At 30.7% G+C, this 27,952-nt stretch overlaps 1 protein-coding gene across 3 annotated transcripts; it reads right to left on the bottom strand.

Moving 5' to 3' along the window:
- Window positions 1–1,670: 1,670 nt before the first annotated feature.
- On the bottom strand, window positions 1,671–23,331 carry LOC139818633 (lipase 3-like). 3 transcript variants are annotated; one of them, XM_071787438.1, is made up of 10 exons: window positions 23,210–23,331; window positions 22,413–22,630; window positions 9,812–10,110; window positions 9,434–9,635; window positions 4,322–4,436; window positions 3,663–3,906; window positions 3,354–3,512; window positions 2,507–2,591; window positions 2,195–2,337; window positions 1,671–1,929 (listed from the first exon to the last, which is right to left on the bottom strand). In XM_071787438.1, exons 3-10 carry the CDS (start codon window positions 10,007–10,009, stop codon window positions 1,771–1,773), a joined length of 1,305 nt encoding a protein of 434 aa, XP_071643539.1. In that variant the 5' UTR covers window positions 10,010–10,110; window positions 22,413–22,630; window positions 23,210–23,331; the 3' UTR covers window positions 1,671–1,770. The 3 variants fall into 3 exon arrangements, with proteins under 3 accessions (XP_071643539.1, XP_071643538.1, XP_071643540.1); XM_071787437.1 differs by lacking the exon at window positions 22,413–22,630 and having other exon boundaries at window positions 23,210–23,302; XM_071787439.1 differs by lacking the exon at window positions 22,413–22,630 and having other exon boundaries at window positions 23,229–23,266.
- Window positions 23,332–27,952: the final 4,621 nt, after the last annotated feature.

The following is a 27,952-nucleotide window of genomic DNA, read 5'->3' as shown; positions in this document are numbered from 1 at the left end:
GTGGAAAGTAAGCGGTGAGGTTTGGTAAATGTTCCGAAAGGTCTAAAGGTAAAGGTAGAGGTAAAAGAGATAAACTAGGAAAGATGGAATTTAGAGAAAAATTTACAATGGAGAAGGAAAGATGGAATTTAGAAGAAAATTTATAATGAAGAAGGAGGTTGGAGGAGGAGAAAAGGAAGAAGAATGTGATTATAAGAATTGAGAGAGAGAGAGATGGATTGGAAAGGGAACGAACTGGGAGAAGGTAAAGGAGCTATTTGCGGATGTATTAAAGGTTAGGGTAGAGGTAAAAGAGGTGAGTGTAATAGGACAGAGGGGGGATTGGATGACGATGTTGGTTAGGTTGGGAAGTGAGGAGGATAAATGAAGGGTGTTAGAGGGGCGAGAAGAAAGGAAGGGAACAGGTGTAGAGTTAGGATGGATGAAGATAAGTTAGTAGAGATGAGGATAAGAGAAAGAGAGAGAAGAAAGAAGAAAAGAAAGGAGAGAGGAGGAAGGCGAGGGACCAAAAAGGAATACGGACGATTGAGATCGCGAAGAAAATGGAGGAGAAGCTGCTGATGGATACGGACGAGGAAGAGGACCACAAGAAGATTTGAAATGATGTAAAGGGTTGGGTACGTCCCTGTAAAACGCCATATGTTCACCTTGTTGTATGTGATGTATAAGTATATATAAATGTACATGTCCCTTTCAGACCCCTTTAGGGTATAAAGTAACATTTCTAAATCTAATAGCATACCATTTAGGTCGGATTTTTGAACTTACATATATCACTTGGGTTGGGTTAGGTAGCGCAATAAAGCTACTATCATTTAGGTTGGATTTTTGGACTTACAACATACATTGCGCGTGTACTTGGCATCTTTTTTACTTTTTATAAAAAAGGTAAAAAAGATGCCAAGAAAAAGGTAATTTTAAACTGATATCATGCATTTTGTAGTGTTAACCTTGTTGTGCACACCTCTTCAAAATTACGTATTGTGCACAGGGGGTCTATTAGACCCCAGTCACTTAATTGTTTATTACAGACGTACAATTCGTTATTTTGACTCAAACAAAATTGCTGGCTATTGTTCAAAGCTTCCAAATTAGGTCTAATAGGTTTCATTAATATCTTGCAACATGAAAGAATTATAAATGATATGTTAACTAAAGAAGCCGAAAAATGGACTTTTTTCACTAAAAAATGCATAAAAAATTCAATTTTTAATATTTGTACGTATTGTACGTATTAGAAAAACACGTTTGAAAAAACGCTGGGGTCTATTTGACCCCTGTGTGCACAACAAAGGTTAAACAGGGATCGGCAAAAAAATTTCCATTTTTTTATTTTTTTATTCACGAAATTAGAAATAACAACAAATTTTTTTATAAATTATTATAGTAAATTAGTAATTAGTCACAAAAAATTAATAATTACGTAAAAATTATATAGTATTTAGGCAAAAATAAATTAATTTTTCTTGTAAATTAATAATTAGTAAAAATAAATATTTTAATATTAAAATAATTAAAAGTTTATCAAAAATAAATTACTACTTATTTGAAAATTAATAATTAGTGGAAAATACTTATTAATTTTTTAATAATAAGTAATTAGTCTCATGTGAATTACTTATTTCAAAAAAAAATTATTAATTGGTTTAATATAAATAAACATAACTTGCTGATTTTTTACCAATTCTACATTTATCAACATTTCAAATTTATATAGAGAGATTAGGGTTTCTCTCTATTTATCGACTAGATTTATTTTATAAACTTATTTTAGCCAGCATCAAACTTTTGTAATAGTTCTAACACACGGTCATATAAAAGAGTTTTCGCGTTGATTGCCCACATGAAATCGAGGTGATTGAAAAATTTAAGTGGAACTTCCTCAGTTAGAAGAACATTTGGTAAGCGTTTACCAAGTTCCAATACATTCTGAAAATTAAAAACATGATGAAAGAAATGGTATTAATTAATGACGTGATGATTTAAATGTATGAAGAGTAGAAAATAGATCCGATTGTTACAAATCAGCTGTTTTCCCTTTTACACTTTGCAATTATATTCAATCGGATTCTTTTATATTGTTAAAATATTATATATGATCATTATTTTATTATGTTTGTGTAAATATTTCTTTCTCTTGCTTTTATTTCAGAGTAAAAATTAGACAATGAAAAACTTAACGGAGAACTATTACCTCTTCTAAGACAATCACATCGTTTGCTGAGTAAAATAAAATTATTGGAGCAGTAATCTTTTTTAGATCATAACTTGGGGGTGTTTCCTGTTTGTATCGTTTATAGTTTTCAGCTATTCCATAATCATAGTTTCGAAAGTCCTCTGCAACAATCGATATTAATCATACATTTATAAATATCCAAAACTTGAAAGTATATTTGAAAAAAAATAATTACATGTGCATACAATTATAAATTAATCTGTAGAAAATTATAAAAATTAATTTAGTTTTTTCAACGATATATTGTTTTATGAATGAGGGAATACTCACTTATACGAATATTTTGGTAAAAATGCTCTAATGTTTGTACAGAACTACCGGCTGGGAAATAGGAGAATATATCTGGCAGGGTAGTCTATAACAGAAACAATTTATATAGATGAAAAGTCATAAAGCGATGAGTAATTAGAAGAATAGGGTAGGGGGTGGTTAAAGCCGTAATTTAATTATAAAAAATTGGAAATTTTATGTAATATAATAAAAAGTATTCATGCACATTATGGACATAGTATTACGTTTGTCTTTTGTGTGTTATATATGTTAAAATTTACGGAGTTAAGAGGACTGAGAGTGAAAAATGGTGAGCGAAGAGAGGAGAGAGGAGAACGTAAAGAGTGAAGATTGGTGAAAGGATAGAGCAGGGAATGGATCGAGTGGATGGCGAAGAGAAGAGAGCGGAGGGGAGAGAGCGGAGAGAGAAGGATAAGCGATGGATAAGAGAAAGAAGGGATAAAGAGAGGAGGTGGAGAGGAGAAGGAGTAGCAGGAGCAAAGGAAGAAAGGCAGTGGAGGAGAAGGAGAGGAAAACGAGGTGGAGAATTGTGGAGAAAGCGAAGGAGGAGAGGGCGAAAGGAAAAAAAGATAGGGCAACGAATAGAAGGACAGGGAATGGAGGTGGGATGAGGAGAGGGAGGACTGGGAGAAAGAGTAAGGCCGGAAAGGGGGCGGCGGAGAAGGATATAGAGAGGGGGAGGGGAAAGGAGAAGGGGCGAGGAAGGGAGGGAGGGAACGAGAGTGTAAGAGGTCGCATACGGCCAGGTCGCGAGGAGGAGTTGGTTCTATTCTTGTAAGAAAACTGCGGGGATAAACAATAAACTCATACAATACATACAACTTACGGTGTTAAGTTGTGCTGGATCAGGACCACCTATAATAAATAATATAGTGACACAAATAAATTGAGTCATCGTATTGTCATTACATAATATTCTTCCTACTGTAACAGTCGCTAAAGATTGTGGGAAAACATCATATGTTTCACGTTCTCGTAGAACTTCCTGAAACATGTAAAACAAAGAATTAAAGTATTAGCTCATACTAGATAACAAACATTTTTAGCGCATTAAATAATAAAAATTATGATTGTTTAATCTTGTATTTTAAACACTACTACTTGCAGTAAAAAAATCACAAATTTCGACAGTTACCTTGAATGTTGGAAGAATGTTAGCAAATTCGTTAACTGCAGGTGATACTTTCATCCAAAAAGAAGTTGGAGCCAGGCAAATAGCCATTTTTATTTTTATATTGTATTCTGGTTTTGATGACAGAAGAACGAGTAGCGCAGCACTCCCCATTGAATGACCGATATAGTATAAATCTTTTTGTTTTGTATAATTGAGAATGTAATCGAACATGGCCGGCAGATCTTTTGTTCCAATCTCGTAAAAGCTGAAGAATAAAAATTATGATAATAATATATTTCACAAAACATATTTTTTTGTTCTCCCCCTGCTTAACAATTGTACGAAATCAATTTACAGTGAGAAAAAGAGTGAAAAATACTGTACAAACTTTAACGTTTACAAAACATGTTATATAAATATAATATCCTTCTTTCATTTTCATGTATGCTTTACGTCCTCATTGCAATATAATGCACTCTTTTAGAAATTCCTGACTTTATATTTATATCACTTGTGGTAAGTATATATCTATTTAGTACTATTCAGTACAAGTAACGACTACTTTATCATTTTGCTTCATAAATATCTCGTTTTTAGACAGGTCGTTTTTCGGTTTTATATGGATTTTTAAATTTAAGATCTGACGTTCTCTTAAAATAATTTTTATGACAATGTTTTACCTATATTGCCAGAATTTGGGATCGTATGTTGTCATATTCACATGCGATCTGCAGTAATTATTTCCTCTCATATTTCCAATCCATACGTCATATCCTTGATCTGCCAATAAAAATGCTGCAACATAAGATAATAATAAGCTAGTGCACTATTAGTAGAATATACATATAAACTCGACGAAATGCATATCGAAATATATTTATTCTAACATTTATAGTATATTGTGCACCAAGGGGCGAAAGTAGCATTTTTCAGACGAGTGTGAAGTTTAAGGCGAGGGCGGCAAATCACACAGTCTGAAAAAGCTTTCGACCCGAGGTGCACACGATATTTTTCACAACATCTCTTTATGGAAATGTTCGACTTTTGAATGCCTGTAGAGTGTATGCGTTTGATGTTCCATTCATACAGTTTATACGCGCGTGTAGTTAAATAAAACGAAAAAAAGAGAGTGATGTAGGGTCCAGAGACGAAGCCCTGGTGGGGCCCAAAAGTAAAGCCCTCGGTGGGATCCAGGGGCAAACCCTCTGGTGGGGTCCAACTTAATAAACTGCGCGCCGATTATTTGTCGGACTTGAAACACAGCTATCGTTGGAATATTAATACCCTTTCCTCCCCGGAATTAAATCTACACGATTTAATTATTTAAAAAACTGTAAAGAAATTATTGCGAAAAATATTAATGTTCCAACGATAGCTGTGTTTCAAGTCCGACAAATAATCGGCGCGCAGTTTATTAAGTTGGAATATATGGGGCATTCCATGCCAACTCAACCAATGATTGTCCCCGACCATTTTTTATTTGGCCGAAATTTTTTTGTTTTTGTACTGAATGTAAGTAGCTTCCATGATTTTTTTTAGATTTTTATCTCTACTCATACTTAAGTTATGGATTTAAAAAATAGAATGCAGTTTAAAATTTGGAAAATTTCAAATGCCTGTAACTTTAAGAAGAAAAAAGATATTGTAAAAAATAAGGTGGTCTTTCTTTTCGTTTTTCACTGTACTTTTTGAAGAAAATATCGAAAAAATGTTTAATGGGCAATATGATTGTTTTTTTTAAGATTTAAGTAAAAAATGTTTGTTTTTCTCAGTGCGACTGTTTTGATTTTTTTCAAAAAAATCTCACAAATTCTAGATTTAATTTCGAAATTTTTAAGACGTATAAGAAAATGGGATTCCAATAACTTCGATTTTTTAAGGGACTTTTTCTTCATTTTTTTTCGAAAATAATTTTTTTTAAATAAGATAGACTATCAATGGCTCTCAAAAAATTTGATAAATTTATAGACAGCAATCCTGAAATTTCTATCTATAGGTAAAGAGAAAATTCGAATATTTCCTATTTTTTAATTGCATTTTTACTTATTTTTATTATTAAATTACTTTTTTAAATAAGATATTATAAATTGGGGAACTTTAACGGTTAGCATGTAACAATTAAATCATATAGTTAATAAAAAAAAACACGTATATTATATGTGAAAATAGCAATCAGATTTATTTGAAAATAAAATTAATAAATAAAAATCAAAATTGAAGATAAACAAAATAAATGATAAATATATCAAAAAATTATGCCATATTATATAACGTTTATACTATTTATTTATTTTTATTTTTTTAAATTATTTTATGTGATTTTACATCATTACATCAAAAGAATATTTTCACATTTAAATTTCCATTGTTATCAGGTATAACGCAATGAATTTTTTGTGTCCGGTAAAGGTTTAACACGACTTAAAAAATGAAGAATTACTGAAGCACTAAAAACTTTATTTTTCAAATTTTTAATCTGGGAACCTCTATTTGAATTTTGAAAAATGTTTTATGAGTAGAATGTATTACTTTTTTAATACCAGCACAAGGATTCTCTAACTTCTTAACGACAGTTTCGGTATCGTTTCACAACTTTTTTACCATATATAATACTTACGCAATAATATTGATATATCATAAAAAATACCATAAAAAATTCATTGCATTATACTTAATAACAATGGAAATTTAAATGTAAAAATATTTTTTCGATGTAATGATGTAAAATCACATATAATAATTTTAAAAAACAAAAATAAATAATATGGCATAATTTTTTGATATATTTGTTATTTATTTTATATTTGTCTTTAATTTTGATTTTTATTTATTTATTTTATTTTTAAATAAATCTGATTGCTATTTTTACAGATAATATACGTGTTTTTTTCATTAACTATATGATTTAATTGTTACATGCTAACCGTTAAAGTTCCCCAATTTATAATATTCTATTAAAAAAAATAATTCAATAATAAAAATAAGTAAAGATGCAATTAAAAAATAGAAAATATTTGAATTTCCTTTTCACCTATAGATCGAAATTTCAGGATTGCTGTCTATAAATTTATCAAATTTTTTGACAGCCATCGGTAGAGTATCCTATTTTAAAAAAATTATTTTCGAAAAAAATGAAGAAAAAGTCCCTTAAAAATTCGAAGTTATTGGAATTCCATTTTCTTATACGTCTTAAAAATTTTAAAATTAAGTCTAAAATTTGTGAGATTAAAAAAAAAAATCAAGACGGTCGCACTGAGAAAAACAAATATTTTTTATATAAATCCTAAAAAAAAACAGTCATATTGCCCATTAAACATTTTTTTTATATTTTCTTCGAAAAGTACAGTAAAAAACGAAAAGAAAGACCACCTTATTTTTTACAATATCTTTTTTCTTCTTAAAGTTACAGGCATTTGAAGTTTTCCAAATTTTAAACTGCATTCTTTTTTTTAAATCCATAACTTAAGTATGAGTAGAGATAAAAATCTAAAAAAATCATGGAGGCTACTTTCATTCAGTACAAAAACACAAAAAAATTTCGGCCAAATAAAAAATGGTCCGGGACAATCATTGGTTGAGTTGGCATGGAATGTCATATGTATATACATATATACATTTTAATTTGTTACTTCTGTAACTATTAATTCTCTATTTACGCACCACGTACCGCGCTTGACTTGTATCGCCGTCTATTAATTTTTAGAACATAATTAAAGAATATAATTATTACAAAGAATAAGCATTAATTAGTGAATTTAATATTTACAGTACAATTTTGGAATTGAAAGATTAGATTATTTCTCCTATTTTGTATTTTAGATGTTGATTCGGATGTATCTTTAGTCATGATACAGCCAGCAAGCGACACAAGTCGACACAAACGTCGTTTTATCTTTCTTTTTTGGCAGTGAGTAACAAAGACAAAACGACACTTGCGTCGACTTGTCACTTGCTGGAAAGCTTCCTATTAGCCCAGTAAAATGACTCGGTCGATTTGGAGGAAATAATACTGAGTGGGCTGAAACTTTGTAAACAGGCTTGTTTTAGGGTACTATTTAACATATTAAAAGTCCCCATGTGTAGACGCTACGTTGCGGGCAGGGGAGGGTCCAAAAGGTTCAAAAAACCAGTTTTTTGCAAATAACTCGGAAAATATCAACTTTACAGAAATTTATGTAGATACAAAAATTGTAGCTTACAAAATTTCGCACAGTTTCGTTTTTTATTCAAGTCTGTACGACCAAATGGAGCAGAGATAGAATTTTTTTAAATACCGGTAGTTTTGTCTCAATTCGAGAGTCCATTTTCGAGATATTAGCGAAAAATGCGCGGACGCGCATACGCGTTTTCGTTGCATCGCAAAACTACCGGTGTTTACAAAAATTCTATTTCTGCTCCATTTGGTCAGACTTGAATAAAAAACGAAATTGTGCGGAATTTTGTAAGCTACAATTTTTATATCTACATAAATTTCCGTAAAGTTGATATTTTCCGAGTTATTTGTGAAAACTGGTTTTTTTGACCTTTTGTACCCTCCCCTGCCCGCAACGTAGCGTCTACACATGGGGACTTTTAATATGTTAAATAGTACCCTAAAACAAGCCTGTTTACAAAGTTTCAGCCCACTCAGTATTATTTTCTCCAAATTTTGTCATTTTACTGGGCTATATATATATTTTAAGATTTGCCCGTTACTTTACTTTCCGCCCGATAAACAGGGCGGAAAGTGATCATTTTCCGCCCTGTTTGGCGGGAGGAAAGTAACAACTTTCCTCCCTGGCGTGAAATTGGCCACTTTCGTACCTCTTTACAGGCATGGAAAGTCGAACTTTCCGTGGAGGTGTTGTGAAAAAATTAGTTTTCCTAACGCGAGCATGAAATGGGCCGCTTTTCGCGCTTGTTTTGAGTGAGCAAAACGATCCATTTCGCAATGATGACGTAAGCGTTAAAACATGGAGCCATTTCTCAACTAGTGGAAAAATAAAATTGTAAAACAAGCGTGAAAAGCGGCCTGTTTCACGCTCTTGTTAGGAAAAATAGTATGAACAACTCGTGGGAAGAGTGGTCGAGCCCAAATGAGTGTGATGGTCGCACGAGCGAAGCAAGTGCGACCAACTTCACACTCATTCAGAATCGACCACTTTTTCCACTAGTTGTATAATATACTATTTTCAAAAACATTATATTTTGTAATTTTTAAAACTTTAATCTTTAATATTTGATTAAGCTTCAAATTTTATTTAATTCTACTTCAAATTGAAGAATAACTAATGTTCCATTATGTCTTTGTAATTTTCTTTGAAATGTAAGAAGAAAAAGCTCTTTATTTTTAGTAGCTTGAAAGATGATAAAATAATATTAAATATTGTTGCCTCGACATTTTTGTACATATAAAAAAAAGATTCAACTAAATTTTAAAATAACATATTTACAAAAAACATCAGCATTGGTAATTTTCAAAATTTTATAAGATTTGAAGGTAAAATATTTTTCGCAACACCTCCACGGAAAGTTCGACTTTCCATGCCTGTAAAGTGATCACTTTCCGCCCTAGGAAGGAAAGTGGTTACTTTCCGCCTGCTATGCCGTCCTGGCGTGAAATGGCCACTCTTGCCTTTCTCTGTGCACCTCAGGACAAAAGCTTTTTCAGAAAAACGCTACTTTCGCCTCTTGGTGCAAAATATATATACTATTTCACAAAAACACTATACTCGTATAATGCAATTTTACACAATGCTTTGAATTGATTCGCATGTTACGTTAACAACTAAATATCATCAGTAAATACGTACCGAGGTCTTTGCCAGGACCGTACAGTACCCAGCAATCAGATGAACCCAAAAGACCGTGTTGCACAAATACAATTTCCTTCTTTTTTTTGCTATCCAACAACAATGGACTTCCAGGTATCCTGTGTATTTTTAAATTGTAACCATCCTCCGTTGTGACGCTATGTTCTTCAGCGGGATAATCATATCGTTCTACCAGGCCAATCTGTTAAAGAATAGCATGATGTTCAACATCCACAAGGTTGTTTCATTTCTATTTCGATTTTGATGTATTCTAAATTCAAAAAATATTTACACAATATTTACACAATATTATTTATTACAAAATACCTACATGTAAATGTAAATTCAGGACTTAAATCGAAAACAATTTTTACTCACAAAATCCAATACTTTTCCACTGTTTATTTTTTCGGCTGGATCCATTCTTCTTACTCTCACTAAACCAGAGTCCTTAGAGAAGAAAAAATTTAGGAATTCGTTTTGTAGAAACGATGATATGGTCTGCAATCTTCCTTTGGAGAACGTCAGAATAATTAAAAATGCAACCAACATGAATTTTATACCTGATGTCATCATATCAACTTATTATTGTATAGTAGATTGTAAAAAAAAGTCTTAACTGTTGGCAATGTCACTTAAAACACTTTTCGAGAGGCAACTTGTTCCTGCAATGCGACCTGCAATGAGAAACAAACGCGATGAGTGCTGAATCGACAATAATTTAAAAATTTTAACAGAATTTCAATTTTCTATTAAAAAATTCCTACAAACAAACTTTGAAGAATAACGGACTTGAAGATAATAATCGAAATGCACATGCACCAACACATTTAATTAATGTTTAATGTGATTATGATGATTAATGTGATTAAATAAATAAAATATGAGACTTAAAGATTTAATATGAAGAATAGGGCAAGGAAAACCGTAACAGGATTTTTGGGTTGAATTATATTTTTAATAGACAAATATTATTCTAACAATATTATTCCATAGTAATATTTGTCTATTAAAAATATAATTCAACACGCCGCAAACATCCTGTTTTTCCAGCTTTTCTTGCCCTATTTTTCATACTGAATTTTAATCATCAGAGCCATCATCTATGTATATAAGTCACGTCGTCTGTCTGTCTGTCTGTCTGTATGTACGCGAACTACTCATTCGTTAGTGGACCGAATTTTTATCAAAAGTATATGAAACAGGGGTAGAATTTCCCGGAGATGAAAATGTCGCGGCCAATTTTTTGCTACCGATTTTCTGGAAACCGGTTCTGAAATTTTTTCAAATTTTTCGGGAAATAATTGACCGAATTTAAAAGAATTATATATGAAAAAAGGGTAGAATTTTCCGGGGAGTGCTATAAAGTGTATAATTTTTTGTTACCGATCTTTTTAGAAGCCGGTTACAAAATTTTTCCAATTTTTCGGAAATTAATTGACCGAATCTTAAAGAATTATATGAAGTGGGGGTAAAATTTCCCGGGGATTGCCATAAAGTGTATAATTTTTTGTTATCGATCTTTGGGGAAATCGGTATCAGAAAATTTTCCAATTTTTCGGAAATTAATTGACTGAATCTTAAACAATTGTATATGAAGTAGAGGTAGAATTTTCTGGGGAATGCTATAAAGTGTATTATTTTTCGTTACCGATTTTTTTGGAAACCGGTTACGAAATTTTTCCAATTTCTCGGGAAATAATTGAATCTTAAGGAATTACATATGAAATAAAGGTAGAATTTCCCCGGGATTGCTATAAAGTGTATAATTTTTTGTTACCAATTTTTTTGGGAACAGGTTACAAATTTTTTGCAATTTTTCGGGAATTAATTGACCAAATCTTAAAGAATTATATATGAAATAGGAGTCGTGTCAAAATTTTTTTAATTTTTGGAGGATAAGTTTAATTTTTTATTAATGGATAATTTTTCATTAATGAATTGATTTTTTTGAAACCGGTTACGGAGTTTTTCCAATTTTTTTAAAAATGTTTCCGATTTTTGTTTAAAAAAATGTACGTGATTTCAAAATATGAAGTGGGGGTAAAATTTTCCTGTATATGAAACAGGGGTAGAATTTTCCGGGGAGTGTTATAAAGTGTATTTTTCGTTACCGATCTTCTGAAAACCGGTTTTTCTAATTTTTCCAATTTTTCGGGAATTAATTGACCGAATCGCAAAGAATTGTATATGAAGTAGGGGTAAAATTTCCCGGGAATTGCATTAAGTGTATAATTTTTCGTTACCGATCTTTTTGGAAACCGGTTCCAAAATTTTTCAAATTTTTCTGGAAATAATTGACCGAATCTCAAAGAATTGTATATGCTGACACACACATACACGCGCGCACACATATAATTTATTCATTAAGCCTAATATTTGCTAAAATCACTCCTTATATATAGGTGATAAATTATCAAATACGGATGGACTACATCTCGATACAATTGACATTCCCCAGAATTTTATATCAAAAGAATCTCTTATTGCTGATATTTTTGGTGATAGAATCACCATGGAACAGATTAAAGAAAATCCAGATCGAACGATTCTTTGTCCTAAGAATGAGGATACATTCAAAATTAATTCTTTGTCTAATGGAAGGAGAAGAAAAAGAGTATCTCTCAATTGACTCTATTATAAGTGATGATCCACAAGAGCAATTGAATTTTCCAACTGAGTTTTTAAATTCTCTGACACCTTCTGGAATGCCAGTTCATCGACTTAAAATAAAAGTCAGTGCTACAATAATCCTATTAAGAAATTTAAATACTAAAAAAGGACTCTGTAATAGCACAAGATTTATTGTTACTAATTTGAAAAATAATCTAATTTATGCAGAGGTTCTAACTGGTCCTGCTCGAGGACAGATTGTCTTTATTCCAAGGATAGATTTAATTACAAGTGATTTGGAACTGCCATTTAAGTTTAAACGAAGACAGTTTCCTATTCGAGTGTCATTTGCTATGACAATCAATAAATCACAAGGACAAAGTTTAGAAAAAGTTGAGATTTATTTGCCACATCCTGTATTTGCTCATGGTCAACTTTATGTGGCATTTTCTAGAGCAACCAAAAAGGAAAGTGTAAAAATTAAGATTGTTGAATTAAGCAATCAAGGACATCTAATAGAAGGAAGTAAAAAATGTTTTACAAAAAATTTAATATACAGAGAAAATTTATAAATTAAAAAATTATAAAATTGTATAAATAAATAATATAATAATTAAAATGTTAATAAAATATATATTTAAAAATTTTTAAATAAATTAAATAGATTATATTTTGTGTATCAAGAGTTAGCATACAGAAAAGATACAGTTTTTTATGCAATCGATCAAAGACAAATCGCAAGGAAAAGACAAAAAGAGAACATTATAAGAAAGAGAGAGAGAGAGAGAGAGAGAGAGAGAGAGAGAGAGAGAGAGAGAGAGAGAGAGAGAGAGAAAACTCCGCACCCGTGAATTTTCATCTTACAGCACTTGTTACACAAATAACTATTATTTTTGTTCAGGTATTAGATAAGTTCTAAAAGTTATTTTGTGTTATATGTATAGTACATTTTAGTACACGTATTTAGTACATTTAATTGTTCTTAAAATCTTCAATGATTACCAAAGATAATTTTGTTTTATGTTTTATGTTTTTTTATCAAATTGTATTAAGCCGAAATGCACCAATGTCGCATAACTTCAGTTCAACTCAATCTTCGTCTCTTTCTAAGGGGAACAGTTAGCCTAACTGTTTTCCTTAGAAACAGACTAAGAGTGAATTAAGCTAAGGTTAAAGTTATGCGACGTTGGTGCAACCATGCATTAGTACATTTAATTTTTCTTAAGATTTAGAATTGCTTCGTCTCTGTAAGACATATTTTTATATAATAAAGAAGTCTCACATGTAATTATATTCCTTACATGTTGTCCTCTATTATGCTTATTTAATATTACTCCAATCCACACTTCTAATGTATAACATCAATTATACCTACTTTGTATATATATATGTTTATTAACTTTAGCAATACAGCCAGAAAGTGGACTTGGTTTACAATCAATCCTTAATCTCTCATACTTGCATTCAATCCACGCATACACAAATATCCAAAATCCTATTATAAATTATACCATTATATCTTATTGCACTATCTCCTAACCTCACAGCCTATCTCACAGCCTATTGACATTCTATATCTATCTTCTTTTTCTTTCGCATTCCTTTCCCTAACAACTTTCAACAATACCTTCGCTTTGGTGGTGTCCAATTTATCATTCCAAAGTTTTTCCAACCTTTCTTTACTATCCTTTCCTAATACTGTAAACCATTCCTTTGTCTTAACGCAATCTTCAACATAGTGGTTCATATTATCCTTGCCTTCGTTACAAAAAATACACATTTGTTTCTCTTCATCTAGCCAATACCTGTTACCTGATTCTAAGTTCCCGCATCTTAAATTTAACAACGCTCTGATACTATCCCCGAGACCCTGCCTGTCTAAATTATCCAATTTTAAATAACTTGGGCCTTCCAAATCTATACTTAGCTCCTTATATTTCTTGTTATACCTTGCATCTAAAATCCTGTTTTCCTCTAACTGCCTCTGTACATTCTCATCCCTCTTCCACATTTCTTTACCTAAATTTCTCCCCTCCCTTCTCAAGGCTTCCACCGCTACAACACTCCAACCGTTCCTATTAAAATATTTCTCTCTTTCCTTACCATACCTATCGTTCCAATCATTACTTTCTTTCTCCAGCCAACACTTTTTAATCCACCTTTCCTCATTTGTTTCCCTGACCTTATCCTCAAATTTCATAGCCCTAATTCCCCATCCTATCCTTAATTTGCTCAACCCTAGTTCTCTAGACATTATATATCTCGGCGTGCAAAACTTTAATTTGAAAACCCATCTAGCGTAATCCAACAATATCTTTTCTAAATTTTTCTTTTCTTCCCAGCCCCATAATTCCACCCCATATGAAATCACGCTCCTAACTAAATATCTAAATAACATCCCTCTTCTAATAAAATCATTCCTACAAATTTTTCCCCTAGCCCTCACGTCCTGTTAGCCGCTATCCTATCTTTCCTACACAACTCTTTAATATGCTCTGTATATTTACCATTCCTACTAAATACAAACCCTAGATATTTAAACGTCTTGACTTCTTCGATTTCTTTATTCTCCCATTTCCATTTTTCTACCTTTTCCCTACCTTTCTTATTGAACACCACCATCTTAGTTTTATCCGTACATAAAGTCATTTTTCTTTTCCTAAAAAATCTCCTAATTGTATCCATCATATCTAGCATCGCATCCCTATTCTTTGCTAAAAATACCATATCGTCTGCATACTCTAACGACCACACTCTTACATCTCTTAATTGCACGCTGCCTATGTTTCTTACTTCTAATGCTTTCCTAATCTCCGCAATATACAGGTTAAATAGAAGCGGGCTCAGAACACAGCCCTGTCTAACTCCTTTTGTTATAAAAAATTCCTTTGTTACGCCTTTCTTTGTTCTAATCGCTACCTTTGTGATCTCGTAAATCCTTTCTAACTTTCCTATAAGCTCTTCTTCTATTCCCATTTCCCTAAGAATCTTCCAGAGTTGTCTTCTCTCAACGTTGTCAAAAGCTGCCTTTAGGTCCACGAAGAGTGCATAAACTTTGCCTTTCCTACCCTTCCTTTCTTCCTTCTGAGTTAGATGATCCAGCACAAAAATATTGTCTATAGTTGATCTACCACGTCTAAAACCGGCTTGGCTTTCTGGTAACAAACCTTTCTGCTCGACAGATTCCTCTAACCTTCCTCTGATAATTTCAGCATATATTTTGTAAGCCGAGCATAAAAGAGAAATACCTCTATAATTCCCTACTATGTTTTCGTCCCCTCTTTTATGTAGCGGGACTATGATCGAGGTCCTCCAGTCCTTTGGTAAGATTCCTTCCTTCCAGACCTGATTTAGAACCTCTATTAGACCTTTCCTAACTGCCCTGCCTCCATTATACCTGCTTTGTAAAAAAAGGTCATTTTTACGTCATCTTGATGTCAAGATGAGGTCAAGATTATATGCTCCTAACGGGCCATTTTGACGTCACGATGACGCATAAAAAATGATTACAAAATGATGTCATTTTGATATTTTCGTGACTGATTTGTTCTACTTGGGAAGGCTCCTGGATGATCACCGCGGCCATATTGGATTCTTACTATCAAGGCAAGGAAAACACCCAATTTTGTTGTGCATGCCATTTTCAAATAAAAAGACATTTCAATAAAACATCACTATAGATCGTTTCAGATCACTTCCGAAATTGGCCGAAAACTACCCTTTTTTCTCGACAATAAACAAACAGCCATAAAACGAAGCCTAAACATATGGGAAAAACAGCTGTTTAACGACTATTGAAAGGAGGTGAAAACCTTCTTCCGCATGCAAATCTTACTTTACGACTTTCACGAATACGTTAAACGTTAGAGCACAAGCACAGAGCGAATAATAAAGAAATAGCACGCACAACAAAATAGGTTGTCAACATGTCACAAGACAGAATTATCCATTGGAGAGAGTGAGAGGAGATAGTTCTGATTTCTGCCGCGACGGTACATCGCCACCGTCAGCGCAGAGTTCTCGGCTGACCATCCAGGAGCCTTAAGTATAAATTTCAATCCCCGGAAAATTCTACTTTCTATATATAATTCTTTAAGATTTGGTTTGTCCAAAAATTAGAAAAATTTTTGCACCGGTTTCAAGAAAATTGGTCCGTTAATGAATGAGTACCTCGCTGTCGGACATTAGATACTTATTATTTCCCAAAAAATTACGTATTATTTCTTAAAAAATTATACCACTTTTTTTGCTCATAAATTTTCCTCTAAGAGAAATTTTTCCAAATTATTAACATATAATAGATTGGCTTCCTCATAGAGGAAACTTTATATGCGAAGTAAAAAGATGAGGAAGCAATGTGCAAATTTCTAATTTGCACATTTTATTTATTATATTAGCAAATTTTTTATGATTTTAAAAGCAGAAATCGGTAACCTCTTCTCAGATCATTAGAAAATTCAATACCAACCTTTTTTTAATGATGCTCTATATAAGATTACATATATAACTTATCTATTTTTTAAATCAAAAATCGATCATTCCTTCAACGATCTTTCGCCAAATTCAATACCAACCTTTCTTTAATGACGCTTTATATAAGAATACATGTATAACTTATACTCTATTTAGACAAAAATCGGTAACCTTTTCACCAATCATCACTAAATTTAATACCAACATTTCTTTAATGACACTTTATAAAACAATAACCTTTAATGAAACTTATAAAAACAAATTTCAGCTTAATATCACAAAATTTACGGAAAAGATCAGTCATAGAGATAGAAATTTAAGATTAAGATAGAAATCGGTAACCCCTTTTGGAGACTTTATAGACTTTAGAGAGAAAATGAAACTATATAAGCTATCGAATGACAACTTATTTATTACTCTACGATTATTATTTTCGAAAATATAACAAAAAACTACGCAACCGGTTTAAAAAAAATCGGTATCGAAAAATTAACCCCACCACCACCATTCCCGACAAATTTTACCCCTAATTTAAAAAAATTAAAAACAATATTTTATTTTTTTAAACTTCCGCCTACCTATTTTATTAGTTCAAAAAAATCACTTGTTGTAGAATACTATCCCAAAATTCTACATAAAATATATGGCAATTGTACCAAAAGCATATCATATTTTAAAAAAATAAAAAAGAATACTTTATTTTTTAAAAGTACCGCCTATCCATTTTATTGCTTCCAAAAAATTATGTCTGATAGAAAACTACTCCAAGATTCTAGAAAAATTTTTTCGTAATTGTAAAGTGTTGGAAATGATATAAAGGCGGCACTCCTGTGCCATCTATAGTGCTATCTATATCTTACATAATTTTTGCCCTATCAAAAGAATCCCTTCTAGCTATCTCCTTTTTTCTGTGGTTGTACGCGCCCTGATTAAGGCCTTCACACATAAAATGCCGTAAGGACGTAAAACGTAAGCGTAAGAAAATCCACCAATCAGAGTCGACTATTCCCCTCTTTAAGAGGGAAGAAGAGGGGAATAGTCGACTCTGATTAGTGGATTTCCTTACGATTTACGTCTTACGTCTTCCGTCGATTTGTGTGTCCGGGGCTTTACTATTGTAAACAAGATATATTAAAAAGGGATATATACATTTATACAAAACGCTCATCATATCTACCCATTTTCCTACAACAAGAACAATATCGGGACTAAAAAAATCAAGAACATATATTTATTTTTTAAATCAATGTTTTCGTCATCAGAAACCTTTTCCGAATTTTTCACAAATGTGTCTCAATGATATCTACAAATATTAAAATTTCATCAAAAAATCAGTTAAGCCGATCAAATGATATGAATTATTTTCGAAATTTTTATTTTTATTTTTTACAGCAAAACGGTTCAATATTAAGGGCTAATATTTGACTAAATTGTAAGTGACACTGATAGCAATCAGCAAAAAAATGAGCATGATCCGTGTGGAGGCACATTGACCCTTTTTATCCGGCTACGGCCTTTGTATAACTGTTATAAATATTTTTCTAGTATATTATTTTACTTGACAATATCAAATTAATATGAAATATATTATTTCTAGTTTCAGTTTACACAATTGCGTTTTAAGTCCGACAAAGTCCATATTGGCACTCAATGCCAATTTAAAACTCTAAAACATGTATTTAATAATAATTGATTGTGAAATATTATTAAGCATCAAGATCCGCTTCGACCGAAAACGGCACTTTTCATTGCTTATGTTATTTTAAGTTTTTTTTTCTAATTTTGTATAAGATACTTAATTTTTTTGATTGACATTATTAATTTTTATTAAATATTTTCGTAAACAGTGAAATTACCAGTAATAATTCGTGAAAAAAACTGTTATACAATATATATTATAGTTCTTATAAACAAATATATTAATTGTATTATTTTGCAAACATACCTTATAATTTAATGAAATGATATAGTTATATAAGATTATATATGATCAGATCAGAATATTGCATCTCAAAGTATCCGATAGATGGCATTCGATGTGATCTGTTTTTCGTATTTAAAAGACAAACAGTGTTATAAGAACGGCATCAAAAAGACACGACACTGTCTCGCGCTATTCTCGCGGGACGCTGTCTCGGAGCGACACAATTTTTGTATCAGTTATATTGTGTGAAGTCCACTCTTATAATAAAGTGGCACGCTTAAAAATTACATTTAAAATTATATAACAATTTTCTAAAACTTATTTAAATATATGTATATGTCCTTATATATAATTTTATATAATCATATGACCATATAAACTCTTATCAGGCTAAAATTCATATATAATAAAATAGCTTCTTATATGAGCATATAACTCACTATAAGAGATATTTTTTATATGTCCTTATATAATCTTATATAATCATATATGACCATATAAGATCTTATCCGGATAAAATTCATATATGAGCATATAAGACCGCTTCTTACATGAACATATAACACATTATAAGGGTTTTTTTTATGTCTGTTAACTTATAGCACCCCCTCCACAAAAAATCGGAATAACACATATATAGAAATGAAGTGCTCTTTATATGCTAATTATGTGCTCTATTCAAGATTTTTGTGCTCGAGCGGTTTCGCGGGAAATCGCAATTGAAAGTGGGGGTGCTGGCTTAACGTAAACTAGCACCCCCACTCATTAAAATTACATATAAAGTAAAAAACTCAATATGCTAGAATTATGTGCTTTTTATGTGCTTTCAAATGCCTCAAACAAAATTAGACTATCTGTAATAGTTTAAAAGATACACGCAAAAAAAGATCTATATACTACTGATATAAGAGTAAAGTATCATTTAAAATACAGAAAACAAAATAATTCTTGTTTTAAAATGTTTCTTGATTAATGTGTTCTCGAAATATGCACAATGAAATTTTCGTGCTCATCCTCTTCCACTGACCCGAATGTGAGCACCCCATACGTACAAGAGTAAAGTACCAGTTAAAATATAGACAGCAAATTGGTTTTAGTCTTAAAATGTTCCTTAATTTATGTGCTTTCAAAATATGCACAATGAGATTTCCGTGCAGTGGTGCTTTATTCTTGTAAGTATGGGATGCTTACTTTCAAGGAAATTTGTCGGCTGAAGGGGATAAGCACAAAACTTTTATTGTACATATTTTAAAAGCACATAAATTAAAGAACATTTTAAGACTAAAACCAATTTGCTATCTATATTTTAACTGGTACTTTACTCTTGTACATATGGGGTGCTCACTTTCAAGGAGGTTTGTCGGCAGAAGGGGATAAGCACAAAACTTTTATTTTACATATTTTAAAAGCACATAAATTAAGGAACATTTTAAGACTGAAACCAATTCGCTATCTATATTTTAACTGGTATTTTACTCTTGTACATATGAGGTGCTCACTTTCAAGGAGATTTGTCGGTTGAAGGGGATAAGCACAAAACTTTTATTCTACATATTTTAAAAGCACATAAATTAAGGAACATTTTAAGACTAAAACCAATTCGCTATATATCTATATTTTAACTGGTACTTTACTATTGTACATATGGGGTGCTCACTTTCAAGGAGGTTTGTCGACTGAAGGGGATAAGCAAAAAACTTTTATTCTACATATTTTAAAAGCACATAAATTAAGGAACATTTTAAGACTAAAACCAATTTGCTACCTATTTTTTAACTGGTGCTTTACTCTTGTACTTATGGGGTGTTCACTTTCAAGGAGGTTTGTCGGCTGAAGGGGATAAGCAAAAAACTTGTATTCTACATATTTTAAAAGCACATAAATTAAGGAACATTTTAAGACTAAAACCAATTTGCTATCTATATTTTAACTGGTACTTTACTCTCGTACATATGGGGTGCTCACTTTCAAGGAGGTTTGTCGGCTGAAGAGGATAAGCACAAAACTTTTATTCTACATATTTTAAAAGCACATAAATTAAGGAACATTTTAAGACTAAAACCAATTCGCTATCTATATTTTAACTGGTACTTTACTCTTGTACGTATGGGGTGCTCACATTCGGGTCAGTGGAAGAGGATGAGCACGAAAATTTCATTGTGCATATTTCGAGAACACATTAATCAAGAAACATTTTAAAACAAGAATAATTTGGTTTCTGTATTTTAAATGATACTTTACTCTTATATCAGTAGTATATAGATCTTTTTTTGCGTGTATCTTTTAAACTATTACAGATAGTCTAATTTCGTTTGGGGCATTTGAAAGCACATAATTCTAGCATATTGAGTTTTTTACTTAAGCCAGCATCCCCACTTTCAATTGCGATTTCCCGCGAAACCGCTCGAGCACAAAAATCGTGAATAGAGCACATAATTAGCACATAAAGAGCATTTAATTTCTGTATATGTGTTATTCCGATTTTTTGTGGGGAGGGTGCTAACTTAACAGACATGTTTTTGCTTACAATGTACTAAATAACTTATATTTCTATAATTGTCTTTTGTATTTAGACATAAAGCGAATTAATGAACAAAAATGCTTTTATAATAAATAACTAACATTTTTTTGTTTATAAAGAAATACTTTGTCTTCTGCAAATTATATCTTTATCATAATTTATTTTTATATAATAATTTCAAAAATATTTAATTGAATATCTTTAATTTGCTATGTATAAATATAAATTCATGTTTAAATATTTAAATATTATATTAGACGAATATCATCGAACATTAATCTATTACAGTTTTAAACATGACCAGATATATCGTCAGACTTGAACAGTTTTCGATCAAACACAACCTTAGTTAGACCTATATCTGGACAGATATAGTCAGATGTAATGTGTATTTTGAATCATATTCGAGTATAGATATGGTTATATCTAAATAAACAGATACAGTCAGATCTGGACTGTTTTGATGAAGATCAATCACAGATCTGGTTCAATCTGAGCAGATATAGTCTGATTTGAACCGTCAAAAACCAGATTACACTCCATATATAGTTATACATAGTAATATATAAACATATATGACCAGATCTGCACAGACAATCTTGAAAATCGCTACGTTGAGTTGAAGCGCCAGCCATTTTGTAAAAAATCGGTATTTTTAAAATCGGCTACGATACGCTAAAGATAATAGTATCTATTTTCATTTCCTGTTTGATTTTTTTGTTTTAGATGATTTTTGACGAAACGCCGCTGGGTACCGTTTTTTTTACCGCACTTCGTAGACGACCCAGTACTCCGTAAATTTGCAACATTTTTTAATAAAAAAAATTTAAAACATACTTGAAAGTGTATATTTTTAACTACAAAAAACCCCGACCCGTCAATTCCAATAGTTCCCCTGAAAAAAATTCTCAAAAATTACGCAAAATCGTTTTCTTAGAAATTTTCTTAAACTTTCAGTATATGTTTAATTAAACGCGTTTTATACGTAGGCGTTTTATTCAATGCCTCTTTCGGTACTAAAATTTGAGATATTCAGCTTCAAAGTTCCGATTTTTAACACAGGATCCCTATGTTGAGCTCTCTCGACACGGACATTTTAATGAATAATAAGTACAGTTTTCTTAAAACTTTTTTGAAAAAAATAGTATAAGATGCCTCATATTATTAGCAACGTATGACAATAAAGTTCGATATAGCAAGCGGTATTTATTTTTGAGAAATAGTCGTCTAAAGAACACTATCGGACATAATTTTCGTCTGCTCGGAAGCAGGGAGAGGGAGAGATCACTGCGAGACTTGACAACGTTGCTACCGCTGCGACATATAGGTTAAGTAGAGAACGTCAAGATCTTATGGGCAACGTTATTTAAATCAAGTTATTTAATCTTTTTTCTTTATGATCCATTATTATTTACTTTTAGAATGCTCAATAGACAAGTAGGACGTACTCATTTATGATTGGTATTGGAGAAATGGAAACAGAACAAAAATTTGCCAGATCGAGTAAAACTGCGCGGCTAGACGAGTTTCAGACTTTTGCGCACGGAAGTAGTTGTCAACCATATCATTACTCCGTGCGTCTGAGTTGAACACAACTGCCACCGGAGAACGTCCTTGAGCTATATAGTATAATATATGCATAGTACGCTATAAGCGAAAATGGAAACTAGAATAGAGATAAGAGTAAAAATGAGTTGGTTAAACTTCAAAAAACAATCCTTGTCATATTAAGAAAAATTTTTCATATATATATATATATATATATATATATATCCAAGATATTTTATACTAATATATTCTTACATAGATATATCTTTAAAATATATAATTCCCCATAAACATTCGTTTTTCGATAACCTTATCTTAACACTCTTTTGTATTTTATCTCTAAATATATTTTTTAAGCTAACGTGTGTCCGTATAAAAAAAATGTTAAGTAACAGTAAGTGTCCTTTCAATAAAATCTAGAAATCTAGACAAGTTTTATACGAATAATAACATATTCATGAATAATCTTCACAAATATTTCAGATCTTCTAAAATTAAAGTTAAGTAAATTAAAAATTCCTTTGAATAAAAAAGTTAATTCTACCGTTCTCTTGCTTAGTATATAATTCTTTAATAAAAAGTTGATAAATTCTACGTTTGTAACAATGTCTATATTCGTTATTTACAAACTTAAAATTAATATCAAAATATTCTTTCTATGTGTGATACACTTATCAAAATATTATACATCACATACTTGTTAAGAAGCGATTTACATGTTTATCACAGCTCACGTATATTCCACGAAGATGCAGAGTAGCGCCTAGTATACGAGAGAATATAAAACCACAAAGAATTTCCAGTTGCGTTCCTTGAAATATATATACTCACAATCAGTAACGTATTCAGTGACAAAACTTGAGATTTTCACCCTTCCGTACAACTTTCTTTTTTGTCTTTCCACTATTTTAAATAGTAAAAATAATACTTATATTCACGTAAATTTTGAAAACTTCTCTATTCCCTACTTTCTTAATAAAATTAAACAAACTTTTAAGGTTGCCAAAACTTTTTAATGGAATAATAAAGACAATAATAAAAAATATTACGTTGCAAAATTAGATTTTTTTAAATAAAAAATTGTATACCAATTTCTTGTTCTTCTTAGAAGTTTATTCTTTGAATATTAAGTATTGCAATTTCTAGTTCCGTTACTGTATTAACTAACAATTACGAAATCATGTAATGACTTTGCAGTTGTCAATAGTTCTCTATTGATCCTTGACTTTTATTCTTTGAAAGAGAATAACATTTCTGCGGTAGAATAATCAACATCTAGAATAATAATATAGCGACGCAACTAATCTTAACAATTGTAGAATTTGAACTCATTATTATCTGACTGAGAATGATATTGATTATTTTCTTGTGACAGATTACTTATGTATACAGAATGAACTGACTGGTACCTATGTATGAAATAGCATATGCGTAAATATCCAAAGAAATAACGTATACCTACTATTCAAAATTTAAAAGTAAGTTAGTCTTGAAATAGTTTATAATAGATGCTGCGTTACATTTAATTAAAAGATTCAAATTTTTTAAAATACAAATTTTATTTTTTGTATTAAATTTCATATTCATTATCTCATAATAAATATAAGAAACATGCAGTTAAACCGGATATCGCCCGTACGTATAATTAGTATCAATTTTCCCTTAAGACTTTATATTCTTATATCTTTAGGCTTTTAAAATTGCTGCATTTTTTAAGTTTTTACCTATCTGCACTTAAAAATCTAAAAAATTATTAAATTTAAACTTTTATTTTAGAAATATTACACATGTGTAATCAAACAAAAATGATAAATAATCAATCCAGTAAGCAAGGAACATTAAATTAACGTTTAGAAATATTGACTTTATGTGTATTTTTTAAACGTTTTTTAATAATATTATACACATATTTGAAAAATTGCCAGAATCTATTAAATTCTACATTAATTTAAAAAATACTACAAAATTCTACATGAAAATGCTAGAATTAGAACACTTTTGTAAATTTTTTTATTTTTTTAGTGCATCTTGATCTATAAATTTTTCGATAAAACTACGGCAAACTACAACTAATACTGATATTCTACACATTTCTATATCTATTTGAGTACAGTAGACCACAAGGAAATACTAGAATTAAAACACTCTCTAATGAGGAAATTTACCCGACATAAAAAAAATTATATTTATTTTTAAATTTTATTACTACTTTTTAACTAAATTTGTTTTTTAAGATGCAACCTATGATTATAAATATTTTCTCGTACTTGAAAAATACACTTACCTTGATGGGATTCGAACTCGAGACCTCGGGACCTCTGGATCGTGAACCAACCGTCTTACGTGGTAGACTACTTCTTAATTTGATGTAAGTGTTATATATAGTCTACATGTATCATAACCAGCGCAGATATATAATTTTTCAAAAATTCTTGAGAAACAAATTTAGTTTAAAAAGAGTAATAAAGTTTCGAATCGGATATACAAATATAATTTTTTCTTAATGTCGGGTGAATGTCAGAAACCAGTGCCGGCTCATTACAAAATAGACTTATTGGGCCAACGTCACGCCGCGTGATTACAAAAAGAAAAAAACTTCTTTATTCTAACTTATCTGTAAAATAAAAAGCGAGTCATTATAAAAAAAATCTTACCCAGCACCATATACATGTCTAAAACCGCATAACCCGGGAAAAAAATCTCTTATTTATTCATACCTCGAAAAAATCTAAGTAACAAGTGGTAGACGTAATCTTTATATCTCGAAAAATCTCGAAAAAATCTAAGCAGTAGTATCTTTATTTCCGAAAAATTATAACCCAAGTGATACACATCACAAAATTATGTTACCTTATCAAAAAAAAGAGTCGCGCTTCAAGTGATCTATTATTACAATTACAAAAAAGAAATGATATCTCTTTAAATTACAGCGCCAATTACAGAGAGAACATATATATTGCCTCAAAAAATAATTGTTGCACTACTTTGAAAAATCTTTACATTGTGTCAATTAGAAAAAAATGTATGATAACAATTTTATAAAATTAAAAAATTTTATTTAAATTTAACAAGGAAATACAAGATATTTAAATACAAAGTTTACATACACATGTGTGTATTTTAGTGGTCACAAAGAATTACAGAGGTAACAGTACAAAATAAAAATATTTTATTAAAATATTTAATCCAACGAGGGAATACAATTTGTATTTAAATACAAAGTTTATATATGTATTTTTCAATAGAATAAAAAATTTAATCACAAAAAATTACAGAGGTAACAGTACAAAATAAAAATATTTTATTAAAATATAATACATAAATTTTTCTTGTAAAAAAACTTGACGCTGCTAGACCTCGAAATTTTAAATAAATAAATAAACTTATCCTATACTTAATTATAAGCCGCATTATCCAATGTCCGCGTCGTCACGCAGACCCATATCACTCACTTGCACATCCACGCTGATAATCATTTAATATTACTCTTATCGCATTCTTCTCTGAATTATTTTTATTTATTGTTGTCCTTATTTATTTAAAATTTCGAGGTCTAGCAGCGCCAAGTTTTTTTACAAGAAAAATTTATGTATTATATTTTAATAAAATATTTTTATTTTGTACTGTTACCTCTCTAATTCTTTGTGATTAAATCTTTTATTCTATTGAAAAATACATATATAAACTTTGTATTTAAATACAAATTGTATTCCCTCGTTGGATTAAATATTTTAATAAAATATTTTCATTTTGTACTGTTACCTCTGTAATTCTTTGTGACCACTAAAAAATACACATGTAAACTTTGTATTTAAATATCTTGTATTCCCTTGTTAAATTTAAATAAAATTTTTTAATCTTATAAAATTGTTATCATACATTCTTTTCTAATTGACACAATGTAAAGATTTTTCAAAGTAGTGCAACAATTATTTTTTGAGGTAATATATATGTTCTCTCTGTAAATGGCGCTGTAATTTAAAAAGATATCATTTCTTTTTTGTAATTATAATAATAGATCACTTGAAGCGCGACTCTTCTTTTGATAAGGTAACATAATTTTGTGATGTGTATCACTTGGGTTATAATTTTTCGGAAATAAAGATACTACTGCTTAGATTTCTTCGAGATTTTTTAAGATATAAAGATTACGTCTACCACTTGTTACTTAGGTTTTTTTGAGGTATAATACTACCACTTTCTTTTTTCTTCGAGGTAACAACATATACACTACTATGCGTGTACTTGTCGCCTTTTTTTACCTTTTTTTTAAAAAAGATAATTTTGTACGGATATCACGTCTTTTGTAGTATTACTCATTTTATAAACAGTATGTACAGGGTAAAGCTATTTGGAGGTATAATACTACCACTTTGTTTTTTTCGAGGTAACAACATAACAGAGTAACAACATAATACATATACACTACTATGCGTTAACTTGGCGTCTTTTTTTACCTTTTTTTAAAAAAGGTAATTTTGTACGGATATCATGCCTTTTTGTAGTGTTATGCATCTTAATCTTATAAACAATATATCTTATAATCTTATAAACAGTATATACAAGGTATGAAGCTAAAAGTGTTACGGACTATTATTTCTAAAGAAAACAACAATTTAATATTTTGCTTAGTTTTTTAAAAATAATAATCTGTAACCCTTTTAATTGTACACCTTGTATATATTTTTCAATTTCAACATAAAACATAATCGCAATATAGCATGATTAATGTTAATAAGTCGTTAACTGTAAAATTCTTTATTTATTTTTATTTGCGTGTCTTACTGAATGTTGTTCGCAACTGTATATGTACCGATATCTTCAGGTATCGATATTTTTGATAATTACAGATGGACACCTGTAACAGGTGTCTGAAATTTACCTGATTTGTTTATTTTTTTATTCCCTTCAACTAATCGCAAATTAATTCTATTTGATAAAAGCAATTCTGTTAAATTTCTCATACATAACGCATCGTTTATAATTTTTTATTAATTATAAATATTAAATAGTACGATATTTATATATTCGTACTCACATCCTTGAAAATTATTTCGGGAATTCGAGCGAATGTCACAACTAGATAAAATTATCTTTCATATTTTAACAGTTGAGTAGGAACATATTTGAGTTGGCGAAAAATGATTCTCTGAAACCGCACGTGTGTGTAAATAATTCAGTAGAAAATATCGATGTCTAGGTGTCCCACGTTGTTGATGACGAGGTCCATATAGTACGCTTCGTAGTTTTCGGTGTCTACGTGTATTAATAGCTCGAATTCGATATCTACGTGTCCTACATTCAGATTTAACGTTATTAATACACCTAGACACCAAAAACTACGAAGCGCACTATGTGGACCTCGTCATCGGCAACCTGGGACACCTAGACATCAATTTCAAGGTTTTAACCCTTAAATGCCACTCGGGGTCCAGCGGAC

The sequence above is a fragment of the Temnothorax longispinosus genome, chromosome 9 (assembly GCF_030848805.1).
Source record: "Temnothorax longispinosus isolate EJ_2023e chromosome 9, Tlon_JGU_v1, whole genome shotgun sequence".
NCBI classification, from domain to species: domain Eukaryota; kingdom Metazoa; phylum Arthropoda; class Insecta; order Hymenoptera; family Formicidae; genus Temnothorax; species Temnothorax longispinosus.
The sequence above is the reverse complement of the archived record's forward strand: the minus strand, read 5'-3'. Positions and strand labels throughout refer to the sequence as shown.